The sequence below is a fragment of the Solanum pennellii genome, chromosome 10, assembly GCF_001406875.1.
Source record: "Solanum pennellii chromosome 10, SPENNV200".
In the NCBI taxonomy this organism is placed as follows: Eukaryota; Viridiplantae; Streptophyta; class Magnoliopsida; order Solanales; family Solanaceae; genus Solanum; species Solanum pennellii.
In genome coordinates, this window is record NC_028646.1 from 81430604 (window position 1) to 81454861 (window position 24258).

Sequence of the window (24258 nt, forward strand, 5' to 3'; positions counted from 1 at the left end):
TTTTAATCTTAATAAATATATATATATATATATATATATATATATATATATATCAAATTAAATTGTTTTCATATGACAAAAGAAATAAAATTGGTAAGTCAAGTGCACAAGAACGTTCTAAATATATGAAATGTTTTCTATGAGTTTTTATTTTAAATCTAAACTATTTGGTTCTCCTAATAAGTAAGATATCAAATGTGCTATTTAACTATAAAAGTTCAAACAAAAAATTCTACATTGCTTTATATAGATAGACAAAGTGAACTAAAAAAAGTTTAAGATGTAAATTAGTAAAATACTTTTTTATTTATATTTTTCTAGAAAACGTATATAAAAGTTAATAAATTATCCAGATGGAAAGAGATGCTAATACTAATACTTTTCTAAATTTATAAAAAACCAATGAACTAAAATATGTTCCTCTCAAAAAGAGTTTAGCCATAAATAAATATAATATTTTAAAAAATTTATGTAATATATATTTCTTTCTAATACAACAATTCAGATACTCAATACACTCATCTGTTATAAATTTTTCATAATCAATTTTTGTGTTAGCATATGCATAACTCTAATTTTCAATCACACTATAATTTTCTTTTTTTTTCGTAATAATTTTTTTTTTTAAAAAAAAACTACACATAAAATGGTTGCATGTGCCGACAACAAAGTCCGCATTGTAGTGATTGCGGCTGATTAGCAGATGGAAGCATAACCGACCTTTAAAAAAATTAAATTTACTCGAAATCGATAATTCGAATTGAATTTTTTTTATTAATTTATTTATAGTAAGTTATTGATTTAGTAATTTTGATCACAATTTTTTATTTTTATTTTGTTATTGAATTATCGATTCTTAATCGTTATATTTTTTTTTTCCAATAGGTTAACCAACAACTGAAAGTAAGTTAAAAAATTATATTTATATTATTATGTATATAAAATCCTTGACTTAGACATTAGCTTCTTACTTTCGTTGCTTGTAGTCCCAAACTCTTGGTTGTTCTACAACGTTAGAGTGTTGATTTTGAGAAAGACATAATTTGTTAACTCATTTGCATGGTTTATTTGATTTGTCATCTTATTTTTAAATGTTAATCACTATATTGTTTTGTCATATCTTTAAACCAATAACGATAAAAGATCGATAAACCAATAACTAATAAGTCAATAACTTAATGATTCTATAAGATTTAACATGTCTAAAAATTCATAATCAATAAGTCAAATCGAATCGACCGATACGCAACCCTAAAATAGTATGACAAAATGTTCATGTCAATCATTATTTCATATATATATATATATAAAAAAAATTTACTAAGGTCTTATTTTATAAATATAAAAGTAATTTGTAAAAGATAATATGTGTTGGTACCTTAGTTCGTGCGTATTTGAATTGTATATGTTCATTACAATTCTCTGAAAAAATCATATCTACTTCTGTCACATAAGTTTTTTTAAGCATATATAAGAAGGATAGAAGTGTCGGAGGCACACTGAAGCAACGACAGGCGAATGTCATAAGTATCTTGCTGGCTTGATAGGCGTGCTACGTGGGTGCTTGATACTGCATGGCTAGTATACTTAATAATTGTCTAGAACGATGAAATATATGATATAATTAAAGAAAAAACATACTATAATCTTTATTTTAAACACTTAATATTATTATTTTACGATAAAATCTTTTTTTTAAGATGATATTTATTTATTTTAAGATAAAAGATGTTCAGTCGGCAGAATTCCCTAATTTCATCACGTGACACATGCGCTCTATTTTTCCTTTTTGCATTTTGTATTTTTTTTTTCTTTTTATTTATATTGTTCTATTTGTCCTTATCAATTTATTTTAGATTTCAAGTGATTGAACTTGTTGTTCATTATCTTTTTGTTCAAAATGGAGTCAATAAAAAATAATTTAATAGTCAATAAAAAAATAATAATAATACTTCAATAGTGTTCACGTAAGAAAAATTACTACGTTTCCAATATTTTGATAAAAAAAATAGGTTTTATAATCGTTATTGCTCGATAAAAAAAAATCATATTCTTATGATATAAGTTTCTTAATGATCCACGATGGAAAAAAAATATGTTTCTAGTAGTAAATATTTCTATTGGAACATTAATACTATCATTAAGACAATGCTTCGCATGATTTGATTACTTATTATTTTGTTTACTCCAATTTAAAAAAAAATTAATTAATATTTTTTTCGTTTATTATTGATTGTCATATTTTTTATTTTTAGAGTTAAATTATAAAAATTTTAATTAATGTTTTATAATATTTTTTTATCATATTAATTGCAAAATATTACAATGTATAGTACTTTTCATATAGTTTTTAAATATCTGATTTTTTTTTAAAAATATCGAACCAGTATAATCTAATTTAACTTTCAAAATAAATTAAATTAACTTTCAAAAAACACGATACGACAAATGAAAATAAACAAAGAAAATACTATTTAATAGCAAAAGTTAGATAGATGTAATATGTTAAATTATTTATATAATTCTATAAACAATTCTATAAACAAAATAGTTATTAAACATTTCAAAAAGTAATATAATAAACAAATAAAAATATTAAAAAAAACATATTTTTAAAATAAGCTTCAAATAGAGGTGGTTGTCATTTCAAGGCAATTTTGGTCATTCATGCTCCCTACGAGGTCTCTTGACTTTTGTGAGAGTGTCGAATTGTGGCTGCAAGTGTTACCAACATTTACAAGTGGAAAATATTAATATAAAGCTACTTTATTCATAACCAATATATATATAATTTTTATAGCACATGGTGATGATGAAGAAGTGGAATTGTTTCATAAGCACATTCGAGTAAAATATAAAACCTAGGATGTTCTTGGCTAAATAAATAAGTTACATATGTTATATATACACCTCTTCGTTGTCTTCAAAAAGTATAGGAATTAATGACATGAGCATTACGTATGTAATTATTTAATAACTTTAATGACTAGAAAATTCGATCAGAAATTTAAAATTGATTTTTTTTTATTTTATAATTAAAATGTATTAAAATTAATAAAATATTTATAAATATTTATAAAGATAAAATAACATGTTTCATACTATGTTATTTTAATATTTTAATTAAATTCTGATCCAATTTTATGATCAAAAGAATTTTTTCAATCTTTTTTATATCAATTCAAAATTTCGATAAAAGAGGAGTATGTGTAATAATGAACTTGAAAACCTAATATAGATAACAAAGTTTGATTCAATTTCATGCGTTGAATGCATGGTGTAATCCATCGTCTCATGACCTAAAAAGATTAGGGCCATGCTAAAAAGGACAATATTTTACGATAAAAATATTTATTAAAATTATTATTATTCTAAACGATTAAAAATCGACGGAGATAATATAATTTACATGATTATGGAATAGAATATAACACAATAAAATGTAGTATATACCTTATATCACTAGCTCATTTGCCACTTGATTAAAGGCCCATACAACAATATCAATATGTGACGTCGTGTGTAAGTCACACAATTTTTAGGACTCCTGGACATGATACGATAGATACTGATTAATTATATCGAATAAATTTTTTGATATTATAATTTTGATATTATGGTATATAATGTAAATATATGATATACATTAATTATTATCTTGTTATATTTGGTATAGTATTCGATATTTATAAATAAAATTGAATATCTTATCACTATAATAAAAATGATCAGTAGCGGCATTTAATTCTTAATTGCTGTTAAATATGTATTTTTAACTGCAATTGTCACTCTTTGTATATGTCCCTAAAGTCTTTAGCGACATTGGTTACAATGACACTTAATTAATGCCGGTAAAAATTTTAATACTCTTTATTAGTGTCAACATTTAATGCCGTTAAAAGTTATTTTCGTTGTAGTGTATTGAATTATATAGTTATATGAATATTTCATATGCATGATTATAATACTAACAAGTATATACTAATATTTGTTACAAAATCAAAATGTTTAACGTAAAGTATGTATTGACTTTTACTAAAAAGCTATTTAAAATAATCAACGTATGTTCCTCGATATTATATTCTATTAATCCACACTAAGAACTTCGCACTTTCAACGTTACATTATGCTTATAGTCAACTTATAATTAATAACTTCATATATTATATATATGCATGTCATAATTCAAGTTTCGAAAATAAGATTTTATTAATTTTAAAATAAATACTTAAAAGCAGTCATTAGTTCTATCTGAATATTATAAAAATATTTAAAAATTATATTAATTAAAAGTATCTAAAATAAATCAATTTAAACAGACTCTTTTTAATTTATATTAATTCTCAATTTTACTATGTGAGTAATAATTACTGAATTTATTCTGAAGCAGCAACAAATAAGGGAGTTTTTAAAAAAAGAAAACGACAGATTTATTTTTTGATAAATATATGAGCAATGTGCTTCCACTAAATAAAAGGTAGTCGGCCACTTTGGATATGAGCAATGTCATTTTTTCTTTTATATATAATCATAGGGGTTGAATTGATTTGATCGTATCTTGATTTATGAGATATTTTATTAAAGTTTAAATTGAAAATAATATTTTTTAAGATATATATTATATATATTATATTAAATGTTATGTATAAGATATCACAAACACAATTTTTGAATGTATATAGATAAATTGATTTCTGATAAAATTATTCTAAATAAATTTTGTTATTATATACTATTGAATATGTATAGATAAATTGGACCTATAATGAAATTATTTTGTTATTATATACTATACTGCGAGAAGGTCAAGTCACTAAAGTGAGTGCCTTAGGTCCTGAAAATTTGGCGGGGCCATTTTTTTAAAAAAATTCTAATTGGTGATCAATCTTTATATTGAAGTTTCGAATGATTTGATTTTGAGATACAAAAGGTTGGTTAAAGAGAAAAACACTCTCTAGCAATATATACCATTTAGTTCAAAGTGAAATTATAAATAGAATAAAATCAAACAAAACAAGAATTCTCAAATCTAAATGTGATTTATGGGACATGAGAAATATGGTTGGGAAGATAGAGGGTAATGGAGTGTAAGTTTCCATTAGATTTATTTATACTAAAAATAATCATTTAATAATATCTGTTTCGTTTGAAAAAAAATTATGCTTCTATGTCGATTTCATCTTTGTTATTCAATAAATATTAGTATTCAATAATTAATAAATTTTTTAAAACATATAAATTGAGAGTAGGGGTGTTGACGGGTTGGTTTAGATCAGTTATTGGTCAAAATCAAACCAACTTAGTAGGTTTTAAAATTATCAAAACCAAATCAAACCAAATCAAATATAGTATATACTTATTGGTTTGGTTGTTATCGGTTTTGATTTGTTTATTCGGTTATTAACGATAAACAAAAATGAAAGAAACAACTTATTCAAAACATGAAAATAGTGATTTAAAACGAAAATAGTTAGAATGACTGACATTATAGAATTTTCAATCATTGAATTTACTCTTACTAAAGCTTCAAAATTTATTTTTTTGCCTAGAAGAAAGAGAAAATAATATTTTCAATCTCATAAAAAATTGTCATAGACACACTCATATACAATAAGATAAATATTCTCACCTTGGACATTTTTTCTTTCATAAACTATAAATAAATTTTGATGAAAACACATGTAAGATCTTTAAAATTGTTTATTAAAAACAATATATTATGTATGTATATTGATAAATATACGTATATAATTTATCGATTTAGTTTGATTATTTATTCATTTTTTTCCGAACAAAACCATAATCAATCCATATACTATGGGTTTTTAAAAATCTAAAATCAAACAACACTTAATCCAAATAAAAATCTGTTTAGTTAATCGGTTTGGTTCAGTTTTTCCGATTTAAATTGATTTTTATCCGAATCGTAAACACCCAGGAGAGTGTATATATGTAAAGATAATCATTTTTTTCCTTCTTCTTGTTATTAAATATTTCATTGATACACATATTTTCTATATTTATCGTTCATCTAGTAAGTTGTTGATAATGTGTGTTGTTTTCCATTTTTGGATTTTTGTTGCTACACTTTCCAATTGAAATTATTTTGCTTCTTGGCTTTTCAAGTTAAATACAATCATAAATAAATAGTTTTATCTATAATCGTTTATCTGTTTCATTAGCCGATGGCTTAATTAGTATAGCCTTATCAATAATCATCTATGGTTATATATAAAATATAAAAAGTCATTTCATAACTTTATAGATGATCTCGTTCTTCTTAGATATTTTTAGAAAGAAAAATTTTGATAGCGAAAACTTTTTTTTTCTTTAACTATTTTATTCTAAATAATTTAAAGTTAAAATTATTTTATTATTATTTTTTGAATAATTATATGTAAGAACGATAATTTTGAACTTTTATAGTAATTAGAAAATATATTTGAATTAAATACATAATGAAAGAGCCATTTTAGAGATAAATTGTAAAGAGAGAAATATTGAAAACAGTCAAACACTTTAAAATTTGGTATGATTTATTAATTTATCATCAGATTATTGATAACCTTAAAAACACCATTTAAATTTATTAACCAACTTATATACTCACTCGATGCAGTATGAGTCAAATACATGTCTGAATTTTCGTCGATTTTAGGAATGTTTTCAACACTTGTCTCGATTTTTATTACTATAAGAGTTTTATGTTCTTATAATAGTTTGAAATCACTTGTTGCCATATAGTAAATTGGGTGTATATTTAAATTTAGGTAATCAAATAAAAAAAAATTCTTTAATATAATCAATAATTTGGTAACAAAACTATAATTTTTGTCATTCAAAGTTATTTCAGTACACCTTGGAATAGTAAAAGAACAAAAGACAATTATAAGAATTTTGACTAACATTCTAAGATATAATTTTATCATATTGATATTTTAAAAATTATAGTTAATGTATAATCTATGATTCTATAAAACGAAAAAAAGAGAAAGACAAAAAAAAAAATTGCGCAGGAGGATATCGTATTTGTATAATCATAAGTGTATGGATAAAAAATATATGCATTTGTATTTGTATATACAAATTTCTCTCGCTTTATACAAACATTAACACAATATATTTGTGTTTGTATAAAGTGAGAGAGATCTAGGAGAGGTGAACGAAAATATATGTATGTATACAATTTTCACTCGTTTTATACAAACACAAACACATTTTATACATTTATATTTGTATAAAAGCGAGAAAGACGAGCAAGACTGTCCAGAGAGAACAAGAGTGACGAGCCAGATTCACCAGTAAAAAGACGAAATAGCAACAGCTTGCTATGAGGTACAATTAAATCAAACTATATTTATAACATTTAATTTGAATCGATTATTTATTATCATATATAATTTTTCCTTATAAAAATGACATGAAAATAATTTTGAAGATATACATAATAGCCCTAGAAACTATAGTAAATCAAGATAGAAATTAAAGAATATTTCAAACAAAAGATAACGACATCGATACAATCCTTAAGTGGATCGTCCAAGAAATATATTTCAAAGCACATTTGATAACCAAAAAATATATAACACGCAATCCTCCAAATTATTATCCGAAAGTTGAATAAAATAACACATGTCGTTGTCATTGAAATCCTCAAAACAAAAAGTATTTAAATTATTTAAATACGTTATTAAATTTTAAAAATGATTTATCTATATAATTCATTTAAAGTTGAAAAATAACGACATTAAAAATAATTTTTGTTAGGTTTTGTGTTTTGATAGAGAATATATACATATTGAATGAAATATTTTTGAAGACACTTTTATACACACAGTTAAAGCTATACATTTTTTGTTGTGAGTTATAATATTGTCAAACAAAAACCTTATTAAAAATATAACTGATGAGTTATTGTATTCGTTTTAATTTGATTAACATGAAATTCAAGAAAATAAAGAATTATGTATCATTATTATTATTGTTATTGTTGTTGTCATTTAATTTTAAATATATCACGTGTCTAAAAATTATTGGTCAAGAATAACTCTAAATTTGTTGGATTTTTTCTCTTAGATACCTCAGCAATCTATTTTACTATTATATCATTAAATCACCCATAATTTGTTCTTTTTAAACATCGTTGGCCGATATGAAACTAAATTTTGTGAGGGGTATTGATAGAGAATATATTTGCTGTTCCAGAACTAATTAGTCCAATTGATCGTAAAATTATTCGAGAATAATTGTGTTTTACTTCAAGTCGTTTGAATACATTAGAAAACAAATGAGACTAAGACACAATTTGTTTTCATTCCTTCAATTAAAATCATTACAATACGAACATAATTAAAGACATCTACAATAGAAAAATCGATCTAAATCACAAACAGTATTAAAAGGAACAAATTATGAGTGATTCAATAATTCGATAGGAAAATGACATAATTAAGATATAAAAAAAAGAACTCAACAAATTTAGAAAATTTGTTTATGAGTTCGGCCAAAATTATTTGATCACAGATATTAGCCCTTAAGAAAAATACTAATAATATTGCTGACTTGTTTTAAACTCACCTAGAAGTGCGTGCCATATAATCCACTTTTTTTTTCCTATTTTCTTTTATACTTCTTCTTCGTTACACAAACACGAGATTTATTTTTCTTCGTCAAATTCTTCATCATTCAAAACCCAGGTGCGTAATTTTTTCTGTTAGTTTGTTTGCTTCAGAGGTGTATTTAGAATGGATCTGATAAACAGAAATTAATTAAAAAAAATTTAATTTCATTTACAATAGAATATATTATTAGGAAAAAGGGTAAAGATTTATACTTTTGATATCACTACCGAAATAGCATTATTTTTCTGTTGAAATTTCACTCCAAAAAAGGTTCGGTGGCTATTCTCATGGATAATTTGATGGAATCATCGAGAAAAGAAGAAATAAAACTCCTTCGATTCATTTTTTAATTTTTTTTTGAAAGTTAATTTAACTAATTTTAATAATTATATTAAATTATATTAATTTAATATTTTAAACTTAGTTATTAAATAACTATATGAAAAATGTAAATTGCAATTATCTTCTTCTTCTTCTTTTTTCTTTTCTTTTTTTTGCATAAAGGGCTGTCAATTGACAACGACTGCAGTGTGTTTTGATGAAAAGAAAAGGTTTATACTATTATTTTTCTTGAATAAGTCCATTACACTTTAAATCTTTTGATTGGTTAAAAATTAAGATATTTGTAGAATTTGGAAATTTGGATAAACATGTTTGATCTTACTTCATTTGTTTTAAGCTTTTGCTTTGAGGCTGATTTAATTAGACTATTAGGGTAATTCTGCTCAATTATCTGTAAACTATAATTTCACAGATCAATTAGTAGTCTATATAGTTGTTAAATTTAATGGTCATTCTAAACTCTATCCGAGCTGAAAGTCTATCGGAAACCATCTCTCTATCTCACAAAGTTAGGGGTAAGGTCTCCCAGACCTCATTTGTGGGATTATATCGGGTATGTTGTAGTTGTTGTATTCTCAACTCTATCCCATAGTAACCCTTGATTAGTCCTGTTGTGACTTGTTTGGGTAAAGAATTACATTACAAAGGACGAAGAATACAACGAGGCAAAGTGCTCTATTTCTTCATATGAGTTTTGATTTTGCAAGTAGTTTTCTTATTTGACTCATTTGAATGAGGACTAACATTGATCATGCTGCAGCGAAAATGCATAAAGAGGCGAAAAGCTCTTATTTTGATATGCCAGCATTGGATGTTTCTGTTGCATTTCCTCAAGCAACTCCAGCCTCCATCTTTCCTCCATGCAGTAAGATTGATACCTGATTCCGTTTTTATGTTTTACTTGCTCTATTATTAACTCGAATATACAGTGTCCACTTTTTTCAAGAACTCGATAAATCGTTTGATGTGCTTATTTGCATGCATTTGATTTTGATTGACGCCATTCAACATTTTCCCAGATTGCACTTTTACTAATACTTTATGGGCGTGCTATTTCTATTAAAAAAAAAAGGTTAGGTGATGGGGCTACAGTTAACTTGCACATTAGAGGAAAAATCGAAATACATCCTTGGGATCCTTTGCTACTATCTGCTACCATTGTAATTCTGCTGACTGTAATTTAAATTTTACAGCTTCAGACTACTATCAGCTTGCCGATTTGTTGACTCCTGAGGAGCAAGCCATCAGAATGAAAGTGAGGGAATGCATGGAGAAAGAGATTGCTCCTATAATGACGAAGGTATTTCTCTTGTTCTCTGTATTTGTTGAATGTGTTGATATTATTTGTAGTAACTAATATTGTGAGTAGAAAACAAAGATTTATCATTAATGCTAAGTTTCTAATCTTCTGAGGAAATGTTTACTGCTATAGATGTGCTTAAAAGTGAACTGTTTGTTAATGTTTTTGAACAGTATTGGGAGAAGGCAGAATTTCCATTTGAAATCATTCCAAAATTTGGTGCTTTGCAAATAGCTGGCGGCACTATCAAGGTGTTTTAAGAACCTGACAGATTTCTATATAAGTCATTCATAGTGTCCATGAGGAATCTACTGACTTTTTTGGCTTCAGGGATATGGTTGCCCAGGTCACTCAATAACTGGAAGTGCTGTTGCTGCAGCAGAAGTTGCCAGAGTTGATGCAAGCTGCTCTACATTCCTTTTGGTGCATTCATCTTTAGCAATGCTCACTATTGGTAAGTCTTGTCATTGTCTGAAATTGCTTCTGGTATCCTTTTTGCTTCTTTTGAAATTCCGGCATGGTTGGAACATTGTTTTTGGTAGAAGTAATGTGATATTTACCAGTGGTATTCGTCGACTGATCTTTTGATGGGAGATGTTCTTTGTTTTCGATGATGAAAGCATATCATTACTACTAACTCAATGAGGGCTTCTCTGAGATATACAATTTGTGTCGATATGAAGTGAACTAATTACACCATGTTGGTCTGTCAAGAATAGGGCTATGTGGGTCTGAAATGCAAAAGGAAAAATACTTGCCATCATTGGCCGAATTTGACACTATAGCTTGTTGGGTGAGAACTTTTTTGCTTGGGTCATTTCTTTATTTGTATCTCTGATTACCAAATATTAGTTTGTAATCGATGCCACTTTGGAATTAGGGTCTAACTGAGCCTGACTATGGAAGTGATGCAAGTGGATTGGGGACTACTGCCAGAAAGGTTTAGATTCTGCATTTAAACTTCGATTTTAAATTTCTATGCTATTCTGTATCGATTTACATTTTAATTTGGGAAAGGTTGCTAAATATTCTTCTGTAAGATCTGTTATCTTCCTGATTCTAAATGATAGGTTGAAGGAGGTTGGATCCTTGAAGGGCAAAAGCGTTGGATAGGAAACAGCACTTTTGCCGACATATTGGTTATTTTTGCTAGAAATACATCCACAAACCAGATAAACGGGTGAGTTACAACATTCTGCTTCTATATAATCCTATTCAGCGCCATCTTTCACCAGTTGCATTATTAACTTATGATCATGCAAAATATCTATAGGCTTGGTTAATCTTCTAAGTCTGCTAATTTCTTGAGCTTTCACTACCTTGATATTTTCAGTATCAGTTTTGGACAAATGACGTGTTTTGAATCCATTGTTTGGTTAAAACTTGCTCGATACCATTATCGATATAGAAAAGTGACTCTTATGTCATAGTTTTATATAAATAATGTGTACCTTCACTTTCATCCGCCCTCTTGACCATCTTAGTTTGTTTCTTACAATTGATGTTTGCCTTTATCTCAGTTTCATAGTAAAGAAGGATGCTCCAGGATTGCAATGTACTAAAATAGAAAACAAAATTGGACTACGGATTGTTCAAAATGGAGACATTCTCTTAAAGAATGTTTTTGTCCCTGACGAGGATAGACTACCTGGGGTCAATTCATTCCAGGATACAAACAAGGTACGGCAATATGGATGGGGTGTTCTATTTGCTATCAATGTTTAATCATTATCTGTTTGGTTGTTTGTTCATTCATCAACCTTCAGCTAAACAATTTTCGTTCTGTGAGGAAAGAAAGTGACTAACAGACTGAAATTCACCACCTATTATTGTTTCTTTTGAAGTCGTCGGTTTGCTGTTGCTGATTTTTTTTTGAAGTAGCTGAATTACTGTTTCGTTATCTTATTCTTCCCTTGAACAGGTGCTTGCTGTATCGCGTGTTATGGTTGCATGGCAGCCTATTGGCATTACAATGGGTGTTTATGATATGTGTCACAGGTAACAATAGATAAGCTCATCAGTCTTTGTTTATCATAAGATAGTTACTATGTTATGGCCAACTGTAAGAACTTGTACGCGCATTTTACAATCTCGTCTTTTTAAGTTCCCTTTCCCATCACTAAATTCTGTCTGAAACTCTTAAGGTACTTGAAGGAGAGGAAGCAGTTTGGAGCACCATTAGCTGCTTTCCAGATCAACCAACAGAAATTAGTCCAAATGTTGAGCAACATTCAAGCAATGATTCTTGTTGGTTGGCGGCTATGCAAACTACACGAGAGTGATAAACTGACTCATGGTCACGCAAGTTTAGGGAAAGTAAGTCCCTTTCCCTTCAGATTTTAAAAGTTGTAACATGCCCTTTTTAGACTGATCAGTAACAAACTATTCGTGATTCAGTCATGGATTACGTTGAGGGCAAGAGAGACCGTTGCTCTCGGACGAGAACTACTAGGTGGCAACGGAATCTTGGCTGACTTTCACGTCGCAAAGGTTTGTTAACAATATCCATTTCTTACTAAGTAAATTTTCATTTTTGTTACTTTGGTCTCATGTTATCACTGGGAAACAACCTCTCTACTTCCACGAAGTAGTATTAAGGTCTACGTACATATTACCCTCCCCAGACCCCACTTAGTGGAATTTCACTGGATATGTTCTTGTTGTTGTATGGTCTCATGGTGCATCCGTTTCTATGTTGATCGTATAGGCATTTTGCGATTTGGAGCCGATCTATACATTTGAAGGTACTTACGATATCAACACGTTGGTAACGGGTAGAGAAATTACTGGTTTGGCTAGTTTCAAGCCTGCACCAGTAAGGCAAAAGAGTCGCCTGTGAAAAATTTCATCTTCTCTGGGTAGTAAGTATTCTGCTGAATAATGTTCTGTTTAAGCAATTGTAACTCTAGAATCCTTCTTGTAGATTAATAAATATCATACTTTAATTTATCGATCAACATTTATATTTTTCTTTTTAATCTTCATGTATATCACATATCTTTTAATAATAATACTAGCAGCATATTTAAGATAATCCAATAAATAATATTTGGAGAGTATAAAACATACAGGTAGATAAAGGATTGTTTTCTATGACTTTTCTCAAGGAAACATATATAAACATATTGAAAGAGAAATATTAGTTCTGAAAAAATCATGACAAAAACATAACAAAAAAAAAAGCAGTCAATCGTAACAAAATAGCTAGTGCAATAATTAAAATTAAAGAGATAATTAAATAGTAACAAAAATCGAAAGACAAGAATTATAAAAGAAATACTATACCATTATAATACTACTCATGTCCTTCATAACCTCATATTTAAGAATTTATCTTGTTTGTTATAGATGCGTATCATATTTTAATTAATCGCTTTTCTTTGTACTGCTTCGATCTACCTCTATTTATTTCATTATTTATATCTGATTTTTCATGCATCTCTTCTTCATGAGTCCGAACCCTAAAGGGTAAAAAATGTTAACAAAAATTCTAAAACGGTATATGAAATTTTTTTTTAACCAAAAGGGCAAAATCGCTCGCGAAGTAGCGATTTTTTCCATTAGAAAAAGCAAAATCGCTGCTATAGCAGCGATTTTGTTAAATTTGACTTTTTTTAAAAAAAAAAATTATAACAAAATCGCTCCCTCGGGAGCGATTTCCAATTTTCAAAATTTTTTTTATAACTTTTTTAAGTAAGTCGCTGCTTATGCAGCGACATACCCTTAAATTATTTTATTTTTTACTTTTTGCTTCTTTTATTTTAAAAATGTTTGAATAAAAAAAATTTATTTTAAAATTAAATTGCTGCGATTTTTATTTTTTTTTTAATTTTTAAAAATTAAATCACTAAAAAAAAATTGATTTAAAATCGCTGCCTTGGCAGCGATTAAATTTTTTTAAAAAAATTAAAAATTTTAATTAAAAATCACTGCCATGGCAGCTATTTGATTTAAAAAAATAAAAAAAAATTAATTTAAACTTTTTTTATAAAAAAAAAAGCAAAAAATATTAATTAAAAAAAATTATACATAAGTCGCTGCCTCAGCAGCGACATATAAAAGAAAGTATTAAAAAAAGATTTTTATTTTGAAAATCGCTCCCCAGGGAGCGATTTTGTTATAATTTTCTTTTTTTAAAAAAAAAAAGCAAATTTAACAAATCGCTGCTATAGCAGCGATTTTGCTTTTTTCAGTGGACAAAATCGCTACTTCGCGAGCGATTTTGCCCTTTTGGTTAAAAAGAAATTTCATATACCGTTTTAAAATTTTTGTTAACATTTTTTACCTTTTAGGCTCCGGACTCTCTTCTTCATATATTCAAACCCTGCATCTCGTTCTCTACCGATGTATCTTCTCGAAATGACCAACACGATAAGCAAAAATAAATATTCCTAAGCATTTTCCCTCAAGTTCACACTAAATTATTTATTACACAACCTCTAGTTTCCTATAGATACTACTACAACAAAATATTCAAAATTAACTCGTTCATATTCTTCAAAAATATTATGAGACTCAACAATACATATTTTTGAAGAGGGTTCAAACAACCAAATAGCATATTGAATATCAGATGAACGATACATATTTTTTCAAAAATATTATTCGACTAAACAAATACATATTTTTAAAGAGTTCAAGCAACTAATTACCTATATTACATATCAGACTTAACGATACATATTTTCGAAGAGTTCGAGCAACCAGATGGTAGGAAGTATTTCACCATCCATTTGTATCTTCATTTCTTTGTTGTTGCCTCTCAACTTCTCTTTCCATTCCCATCATCCTTGCCCTCAATTGAAGCTGACCTACAGCACTCAAAAACTTCACACCTTGCAAAGGACTAAGTAACCCTACAACTCTTTCAGCTGTTCTTGTCCTTAACCTATCAGCATCCGTCACCACATTCTCCAAGGCCATCTTCAATTGGTCTATGTCTCTATCAACCTCCTCGATATCTGTATTTATATTGTCAGTGTATATAAGTTGCATTCCTAATCGACGTGCTAGATCCGCCAACGGCGGTGAAGCCACACTCTCTTGGATTTGTGCTAACTCCTCCGTTAGGGACCTTTCTTGAGCCTTTGTCTCTTGTTTCAACCAGTTGAGCCTTTCAACTTGATGTTCACTCAAATCGTTTATGGAATCAGTTACCTGTCGAAGATATAATTAAATAAATAAATGTATGTAATCAAAGTATCTCTCTTCATAAAACTTTGAAGTCCCTTCTTTTTATGAGATAGTATCACAATTTATTAGAGCTCGTATGCATTAGTTTGGTATATATATATTATTTTTTTTTTGTGAAATAGAATGACTAAAATATTATTGACTTCTTCACCAAAAGATTATAAATTTGAAAGTAATTTTTTATGGAAAAGGATGCATGATTAACGGAGAAGAATTTAAAATTTTGTTTTGGAAAAATGTATTTTAGAAATTAAATAAGGTATTAAAGATAGAATATTTTGATCAAACTAAAAATAACTTACAAGCTAAGAAATCATCATAAGTTGATGCTAATATTTAGTTTCTAACGACTTACAAAGATTTCTATATATGGAAGGACAACATGAAAATTGAGAAGAAAATATTTTGATTGAGTAAATGAACAACTTATGATTTTGACAGACTTTAGCTTATAACTAAAAATAACTTATAAGCATTTCGAACCTATCAAATACCTAGATTTAAAAAAAAAAAGTTGTAAAACAATTAAAACATATTCTTACAAATCCAAATACTATATATCTAAGATATCAAAACATATAATAGTCCTAAGTTAAGTATCAACCTATAAAAAGAAAATTATAAGCCCTGTCTCAATTTAGTTTGAGTATATATGAAATTTAGAAAATATGAGTGTGTCTTAAAACTCTCCTTCAAAAAGGGCTTCTTTTGTGGAATTCTTATAAGAATAAATAATATGCGAGATGAAATATGTTAATAATATTATCAAATATTTATTAAATAAAAATATCATTATGTTTTAGACTGTTTAAAAATAAAATAAAAAAAGTACTACGTTTAGCTTACGAAAGTATCAACAGCTAGTGAGAGGCATGATAAAAAGGTTTGCTTGCACCGTATGATTTTTATGTTAATTCGTTCGATGACATAAAAAAATAGTGATGAGACACAGGATGATCACATAATTCAATTTGATATAATAAGTGTATTTTTTAAAAGAAATTATTAGTAAATACCACATAAGCATGAATAACAAATCAAGTATTTTAGACAAGATGATCACGTGCAACTCAATCTGACACGTGAAGAGTGACTATTTTAAAAAGGCCAAATACATAAAAGCAGATCTCTAAATTTATTAAATTTTTTCTCTCAGGTACCTCAACTACGTCATTTTTCTATTGAATCATATGGATCCCCGTAATTTATTCCGTTTAAATAAACATCGTAGTCTGATGTGGAACCAGATGTATGAGGAGTATCCATAGTAAATACATATATTTGTTCCACAACTCATTAGTTCAATTGATAGTCAAAATATTCGAGAATAATTATGTTTTATTTAAGTCATTTGAACACATTAGAAAACAAATAAGATTAACACGGTTTTTCTTTATTCCTTCAATCAAAATTATTACAATTCGAACACAGTTGAAGCATTTACAATAGAAAAGTCGATCAAAATCAACCAACAGTGTTTTAAAGGAACAAATTATGAATGGTTCAATGATTTAATAGAAAAATGACATAATTGAGATATCCGGGGAAAAAACCAACAAGCTTAGAAATTTATTTAAGTATTTGACCTTTTAAAAAAATCATTTATAAATAACACATAAGCATACGTAATGAATAGAATATTTAGATAAAATAGTTAATACAAATCGACTTGATTTATAGTAGATACTTTTTTACATAAGCATGTATAATGAGTCAAATTTAGATAAAATAATCGCACAATTAGATCTCATATATAAAAAGTTAAAAAGTGATTATTTTTGTTAAAAACAAATATTTCAAGCATGTAGAATGAGTCAAATATTTATATAAGATAATCAAAATCAAATAATTCGATCTAATATGTAATACAAATAAGCATGTGTAATTCATGAGTCAAATATTTATATACGATAATCAAAATCAAATAACTCGATCTAATATGTAATGCAAATAAGCATGTATAATCCATGAGTCAAATATTTAAACACGATACTCACATAATTCTATAAAAGTCATTTATAAATAACCATACAAATATAATAATAAATCATATGATCAGATGAGATTGTCACACGGTTCGACGATTTACCAGATTGAAAACTAGGCCGGGATTGAACCCTGTGATCCATAAGAAGCTTCTTTCAAGTGGAGAGAACCAAGTAGGTGAAAAGACTCTAAAAACATTCCTATGAGTCATTCTTGATTTTTCTTCATAATATTGTTGATAATGAGCTAAAACCCTAGAAATAAGGTCTCTCATATCATTTTCTTGATCATCAAAAGTATCTTGTGCTACAACAAGTTCATTTTGAAATTGTTCTTGTCTAATTAACCAACCTACTAGAAACACCTCAAAAAAATTATCATCATGACTACTATATGATCCTCCTGGCATAATTTTGTTTATAATCTTCTTTTTTTATAGAAAAAAATATAAGTTTACAAAGATTGGGAGGGGTTGTGTTTCTATTTATAAGAAGAAAAAGTGGTGTTTGTGAACTTTCGACTAATTTATTTTCTTGTTTAGAGGCAATGGAAAAGGGAATTACACCGACTTGGGAAATAAAACTTTCGCGAACGAAGTCAATTAATTGAGTTATTAAAATTTTTAAATTTATTATTATATTTATGTTTCGTTTAATTAAGTTTTAAAAGTTTATTTTAAAAATAAAAAATATTTAATCAAAATTTTTTAACGAGAAAATAGAAGTATTTTTGAGAGTAACAGAAGTTATTTTCATAAGTTAAAAACTAGTGTGCTTCTACATTTAGCAAAGAGCTAACACTTACGTTTAATTTTTAAATTTATTTATTCAAATCTAAGTTGCTTCTGACTAAAAACACAATTTTTTAATTTTTTCATAATTTTAAAAGTTTAATCGAGCAATTTACGAGTAGAATTGAAATGATTTTTTAAAAAAAGGAAGTTATGGGGAGTTTTTTTTTTTTTTTTTTGGTTTGCTTAGTGGGGAAGGAATGTCACTCCATTAATTAAAAAATAAAACTAATTATAGGTTAGAGAGGATTATGTTAAGCCAATTGGCAATCCTACTTGGCTTAATAAATTAAAGATCATAATTAGAAGGGTTAAGAAAGGAATAGCCAATGACATGTTGACACGTCATAATTAGTCAACATGAGGGGGGTTGGGGTTAAATCGGTGCATTTTGTCATATAGTAAAGAGCTTGTCACGGCTACGTGGGTTAATACTCGCCTCCTATATTCTCATCTACACTGTCTTTGATATTTTAGGACGATGATCTAGTCAGAAATTTAACGAAGAATATGTACATATTATGAAATTAAATTTATAATTATAATATGATTTCATAACTTATATGATTTTTTTTATAAAAAATGTGCGTTGAATCGACTCTGATCTAGTAGATGATAAATTAAATATATTCATAAATCATAATAACTAATATTTGATTTATGTAAATAATATAATTATTCTGTAAAAGATATGTAGTGTACCATTTTTATTTTATGAACACTTACTAATTTTTAATTTTTTTCTCTTCTTTTTATAGATTTAAGAAAAAGAAGGGAGTGTACAAATAATTTTATGTGTATATCGTCTCCACTTTTCCTTAGAATTACAAGGCCTCTTGTGATGACTACGTTGATCAATTGTTCAGCCTCATAAAATATCGTCTCCACTTGTCCTTATCTCAACTTAGCTTTTCACAATAATAAAAATTCATAATCATATGATATGTTGCTTAATTAATTTAAATTTATATTGTTTATGCTATATTATAAGAACACATTTTATATAAATAATCTCTTTGATTTGAATATATGAATTCAAAATTTTTGGTTAAAAATAAAAAAAATCATATTAAGGACTTGATTTTAACAAAAATATGATAAAAGGTACTATTGTTATTCTTACCTTTGATGTTTGATTTATCATTGTGAATAACTTATCGGTTAGTTTGAGTTCAAAACTTAATTAAGTCACAAAAAAATAAAAGTAATCAAAATAAGTCACTATTTTAGAAAGTAACTAAAATAGGCTAAGTGAAAGAAAAAACTTCACTTTATGTAATATTCCAAACTTTTTTCGTTAGTTCATAACGGGTATATTTTAATATATAATGGAATTATTTCTTACACTTCATAAAATGTAAGTTTTTCTTACACTTTGTAAAGTGGAACTTTTTCTTACACTTTATAAAGTGGAAGAAAAACTTACATTTACAAAGAGGAATATTTTTCAAGTTTTGCTCGATGTTTTTGTACTGTTTGTCATACAATTATATTGATTTGACATAAAAGAATACGGGATCAATATAATTGTATGACAAACAGTACAAAAGCATCATAAGGAGAGCAAAATTTGAAAAATATTTCTCTTTGTAAAATATAAGTTTTTCTTTTACTTTATAAAGTGTAAGAAAAAGTTTTACTTTACAAAGTGTAAGAAAAACTTACATTTTGTAAAGTGTAAGAAATAATTCCATTATATATTAAAATATACTTGTTATGGACTAACGGAAAATGTTTAGAATATTGAATAAAGTGAGATTTTTTCTTCCATTAAGTCTATTTTAATTGCTTCCTAAAATAATGACTTATTTTGATCACTTTTATTTTTTTATGGCTTATTTAAGTTCCAAACTCAATTAGCTTTCATATAACATTTTATTATTTCAATTTGAATATGTAGCATGGCCAAGTGTGATCAAGAGGACGAAAGTTTATGTTACTGTCCTTAACATTACAAGAATACAAAACTTATACACATTTATCAATTTATTTTTAAATATTTATAAAATGTACTAATTATATACATAATTATATAGCAAATTTTTTCTGCTGTTGTGGAAGGACGCTATTCTGGGCCGTGGCACATTCCTTTAAGCCCATCGTTAATTGGGCCACAAAGCCCACTTATCCAGTTACCTTATAAATACAATTTCCCCTGCAGAATTTTCCCTCGTTACTATTCTTCCCCTTCTGATTTGGCCATATCTCGTTTACCAGGTTAGGGTTCCTTCGATCTGTTCGATTTTCTTACTTAAGCTATTGTTCGATCTTAGGGAATTCTTCAATTATAGCGAAAAATGTGTGAGTTTCATATTTCTGTATATGTATATTGATTTGTTTTCTTATTTGTGTATAGTTGTCCAATTTCAGCCATGGCTGGTGGAGGAAATTTCATTCATAGGGTCATCTCTTATGTCGCCAATGAATTGATCGTTAATGGGCTCTCCAACAGGTAGTTAATTCTATTTTGGTTAATATTTCTCTGATATCGAGTGGAAGGGAGGGGAGGGTTGATGCTTTGGAGAGTTCATATGGCTTTGCGTAATCAATTTCGTACTGTATATATTCTCCTGTAAAAGAATTGTCTATACCGTTTTGTTGCACTGCAATTTTTTCTTGATTAATGCTCGTACCTTATGATGATTGATCAAGTCAAATTTTCTGTTGTTTGATGATCCAAATTTGAATTTCTTTTATAGTCAATTATGTTTTTATATGTGGTAATATGCAAGTAATCCCCTCTGATAGCGGCCCCGTTTGTATGCGTATATACAAAATAAAACATGATATAACAACAATATACCCCGTATAATCCCACAAAACGGAGTCTGCAAATTAAACGTGCAACTGAAATTAGTAAAAGCACCTTAGTTGCCACTGGCATAGGGCTATACTTGATCCCAACAAAGTTCTGAGTTCAAATCCTGCTTGCCACAATTTTTTAATCTTTTCCACCGGTTTAGGACATTTTCAATCTCAAAATGTAAAATATAAGCTCCCTTATTGTAGGTGCAAGGATTCGGACCCAGCTAAGAAAACACACGGAAACCCGCCTAGACCAAATATTCCCCCAAACATAATCGTATATACTGTACATAAGGTATATAAACTTGTGTACATGATTTTTTCCGTGGTTAATGGGTGCACATGACTCACAATGTATGTCCGCCTCTGACATGGGGAGATGTGTGTCAATATGAGGAACCTTAAGATGGGTTTATCTTGTATGGAAGGTTGTCATTGATTTGTTGGTGATGCATAGCCTACAGTGGCCCCCAGAAAACATATTTTAGCTGGAAATATACTAGGGACTCTGTCTGTTATTGATCGTACATGTTCTAATACTGCATTGATCTTTACATGTTCTAATATCGCATGCATGCTGATGATGACTCCTTGGGCTTTTAATGGTTGACGAGATGATAGCAATTTTTTTTATATAAGCTCTTTAACAGACTGAAGTTAGTCCTTTTTCATCCTCGCTAGCAATTGGGTTAATATCATTAGGGTTTACTATTTTGAGGCTATTTGTGTTTATGGCCTTTGTGTGGAATTATTGTTAGACTTCTCTTTGCAACGTAATTGTGAGCATGTTGTTGGTGTTGATGTATGTTTTTAGTGATTGTGAAGATGATGGTAATTTGATGTCTAAACATATGATGATCCAAGGCTGCCTGGTCATCATCTTATCTTAATTTTGTATGTTTGTAATGGTTGTGATGATATCTGTTTGATCGCTCAAAAATTTGTGTTATCTTCATTAATCTTGGTGCCTTGTTGAGAAAGTGATTCTTCTTACAAGTATATTTGTTTGCATATGATGCCTTTTGCTTTGACCGGAAGAAATATGATCTTTCGTCAATTCTGGTGTGTTTTGTTGTGTGTTGTCACATATGTTTCATTTTTGGGCAGTTCTAACTAAACAAATAACAAGGAATCTGATAAGTTATGGTTACCTTAGCTTTAAATAAGTGATATCCTAATGGATTAAAGTCTTCTGTTGCCACTATTTCTTGTAGCCATCTTAGTGGTTTCGGAAACTTTACAGTCAGTAATATATTCTGAAGCCCAAACTCGTTGGAGACTTAAGGAATTTCATATCCATTCTACGGGTGGGTACTGGTCAAGAAGAGAACTATATGTGTGAAATGTCTTTTTTTCAAAATTTATTTTGTACTGTGTTACATCTACCATCTTCAATTTACTGTATATACTTTTTGATTCTTAGAGCAAAAAAATAACAAAATAAAGTGCCTTTAGCAATTTGAGTGATGCTTGTGATGTTATTTTCTTAATGTACCCACTAAAAGGCCTCCTCCACTTCATTTCAGCCCTAGTTTTCAAAGATTTGCAGTGAGGACATCAAAGAGAATGGAGGATCTATCCAAATTGGGTAACTAGTATTTCCATCTTTTCCCTTGTCCTCGTGAATCTTTCATGCCGTTATAACCATTTGTTTTTGGTACTTGCAGCTCAGCAAAAGAGGCAAGAAATTGCTGATCAGGTGAAGGATGCGTCTAAAAATTTTGAGGTAATAATGCAGAATCTTTTTCAATCAAAGTATAAATACCGTTGAACCTAGTGACTAACACTTATTCCCAATTTATGCTTTGCAGTCTTTCAAGGGCCAGTGATTTGGAAATTTGGTGCTCTCCACAAATAATGGAATGGAATGAATGTAGTAAACATTTAGCTCATTTTGTAAAGTAGTTTGATGACAAATGCTTCAAGTTACACCCTATCATTTGAGGATTTGGTTTACTGTATGACTCTATTGTGTTGCATTGTTGATGATTATCAATGCTTCATCCTTTTTCTTTTTCCCTTTGTGATTTCTGTTCTGAATCTCTTGTAAAGATGCCCTAGTTGGCATGACAAATTTTGAAAATTAGTTTGGTTATAAAAATTTCAAAATAATGTGATTGTAGTAAGTAGCTAGCGATAGCCTAAATTGAAGTTAAAAGTAATTTTCATCAACTCAACAACAGTTGTAACAGTGAAATATCTTGTGTAAATTTTACATGTAAAATACGAGGTGGATAAAATATGCAGAAATGTTACACCTAAGTTTGATGTAAGGTTAAAAAAGTTGATATGCAAATCGGTCAATAGGACTATTGAGCCAGATATAAAAAAGAGAGAGACACTATCTGTCTTTGTGATTTATTAATTTACAAAATAAAAATGTCTTTGTTCATTATGATCTATGATTAATTAACCAAACAACTGGCTATTTGTGCATCTTAGAGGGGAAAAATGGCCTTTATGGCTTTGAACTCGTAGAGTGTGTATTAATATAAAATTTTTATTTCGTAAGCAAGGTCAAATATATTGATATTGTTAACGTGAATGCGACAAGTAAAGTTGAAATGATAAAAGAGAATTGAATGAAAAAAAAAATACTCTATATCTCTAACCTGTTATGTTAGTCTCGATAGATCTTTGGATTTTCAATTAATCCAAAATTATTGAAGTCACATAATTGTATGTCTAAAAAATAAAGCGAAACAAATTGCATGATAAAGTATTTGTCATTTAACTCATGTTCAACTTATAGTGCCTAGATAGGTGAAAATTAAATAACAATGAACTTAAATTTTTTTTGAAAAAATTGAGACATCCACCTCACAATACGAGAATTATTTAATTATTTTCTTCATTTTTAAAGCAAATTCAAGAACCAAAATTGATAAATGACCTCAATTTTTGCCTAGAACCGACCCAAAATCAACGAGCTCCACTATGCCAAAAAATAGTGAATCGATTTTTCATAAAAATAATAACGAAGAACTCCGTCTTTCAAAAATAATAAAAAATAATAATAAAAGGCTTGTTCATCCACCGTAAAAAAAGGCAAAAAGATAATATAAATTATTTTATTTATTCATTATTTTAAAAATAAATTTTTTAACTTTTATTACTTGCTACTTCTAATGAATTCAAAAAGATAATTAATAATTTATTTTTTCATAATTCACCTCATTAATTACTTTATCTAATGAGTACCTTACTTCAATTAATATATT

General features: G+C 28.0%; 3 protein-coding genes across 5 annotated transcripts; 2 read left to right on the forward strand and 1 right to left on the reverse strand.

Annotated features, from left to right (window-relative positions):
- Positions 1–8543: 8543 nt before the first annotated feature.
- Positions 8544–13241, forward strand: LOC107031900 (acyl-coenzyme A oxidase 4, peroxisomal-like). Of its 2 annotated transcripts, none has more exons than XM_015233402.2 (13): positions 8544–8696; positions 9724–9828; positions 10157–10263; positions 10437–10514; positions 10594–10717; positions 10983–11056; positions 11144–11203; positions 11334–11443; positions 11784–11943; positions 12185–12261; positions 12408–12579; positions 12661–12753; positions 12971–13212. In XM_015233402.2, exons 2-13 carry the CDS (start codon positions 9729–9731, stop codon positions 13100–13102), a joined length of 1287 nt encoding a protein of 428 aa, XP_015088888.1. In that variant the 5' UTR covers positions 8544–8696; positions 9724–9728; the 3' UTR covers positions 13103–13212. The 2 variants fall into 2 exon arrangements, with proteins under 2 accessions (XP_015088888.1, XP_015088887.1); XM_015233401.2 differs by lacking the exon at positions 8544–8696 and adding an exon at positions 9145–9172 and having other exon boundaries at positions 12971–13241.
- Positions 13242–14783: 1542 nt separating this feature from the next.
- LOC107002036 (protein DOG1-like 4) lies at positions 14784–17907 on the reverse strand. The gene is made up of 2 exons (XM_015199963.2): positions 17546–17907; positions 14784–15420 (listed from the first exon to the last, which is right to left on the reverse strand). Exons 1-2 carry the CDS (start codon positions 17849–17851, stop codon positions 14986–14988), a joined length of 741 nt encoding a protein of 246 aa, XP_015055449.1. The 5' UTR covers positions 17852–17907; the 3' UTR covers positions 14784–14985.
- A 2384-nt stretch (positions 17908–20291) lies between these two features.
- LOC107032314 lies at positions 20292–23146 on the forward strand. Of its 2 annotated transcripts, none has more exons than XM_015233902.2 (5): positions 20292–20449; positions 20589–20684; positions 22564–22625; positions 22705–22763; positions 22849–23146. In XM_015233902.2, the coding sequence occupies exons 2-5, from the start codon at positions 20605–20607 to the stop codon at positions 22864–22866; spliced, it is 219 nt and encodes a 72-aa protein (XP_015089388.1). In that variant the 5' UTR covers positions 20292–20449; positions 20589–20604; the 3' UTR covers positions 22867–23146. The 2 variants fall into 2 exon arrangements, with proteins under 2 accessions (XP_015089388.1, XP_015089389.1); XM_015233903.2 differs by having other exon boundaries at positions 20395–20449; positions 20603–20684.
- The last annotated feature ends 1112 nt before the right edge of the window (positions 23147–24258 follow it).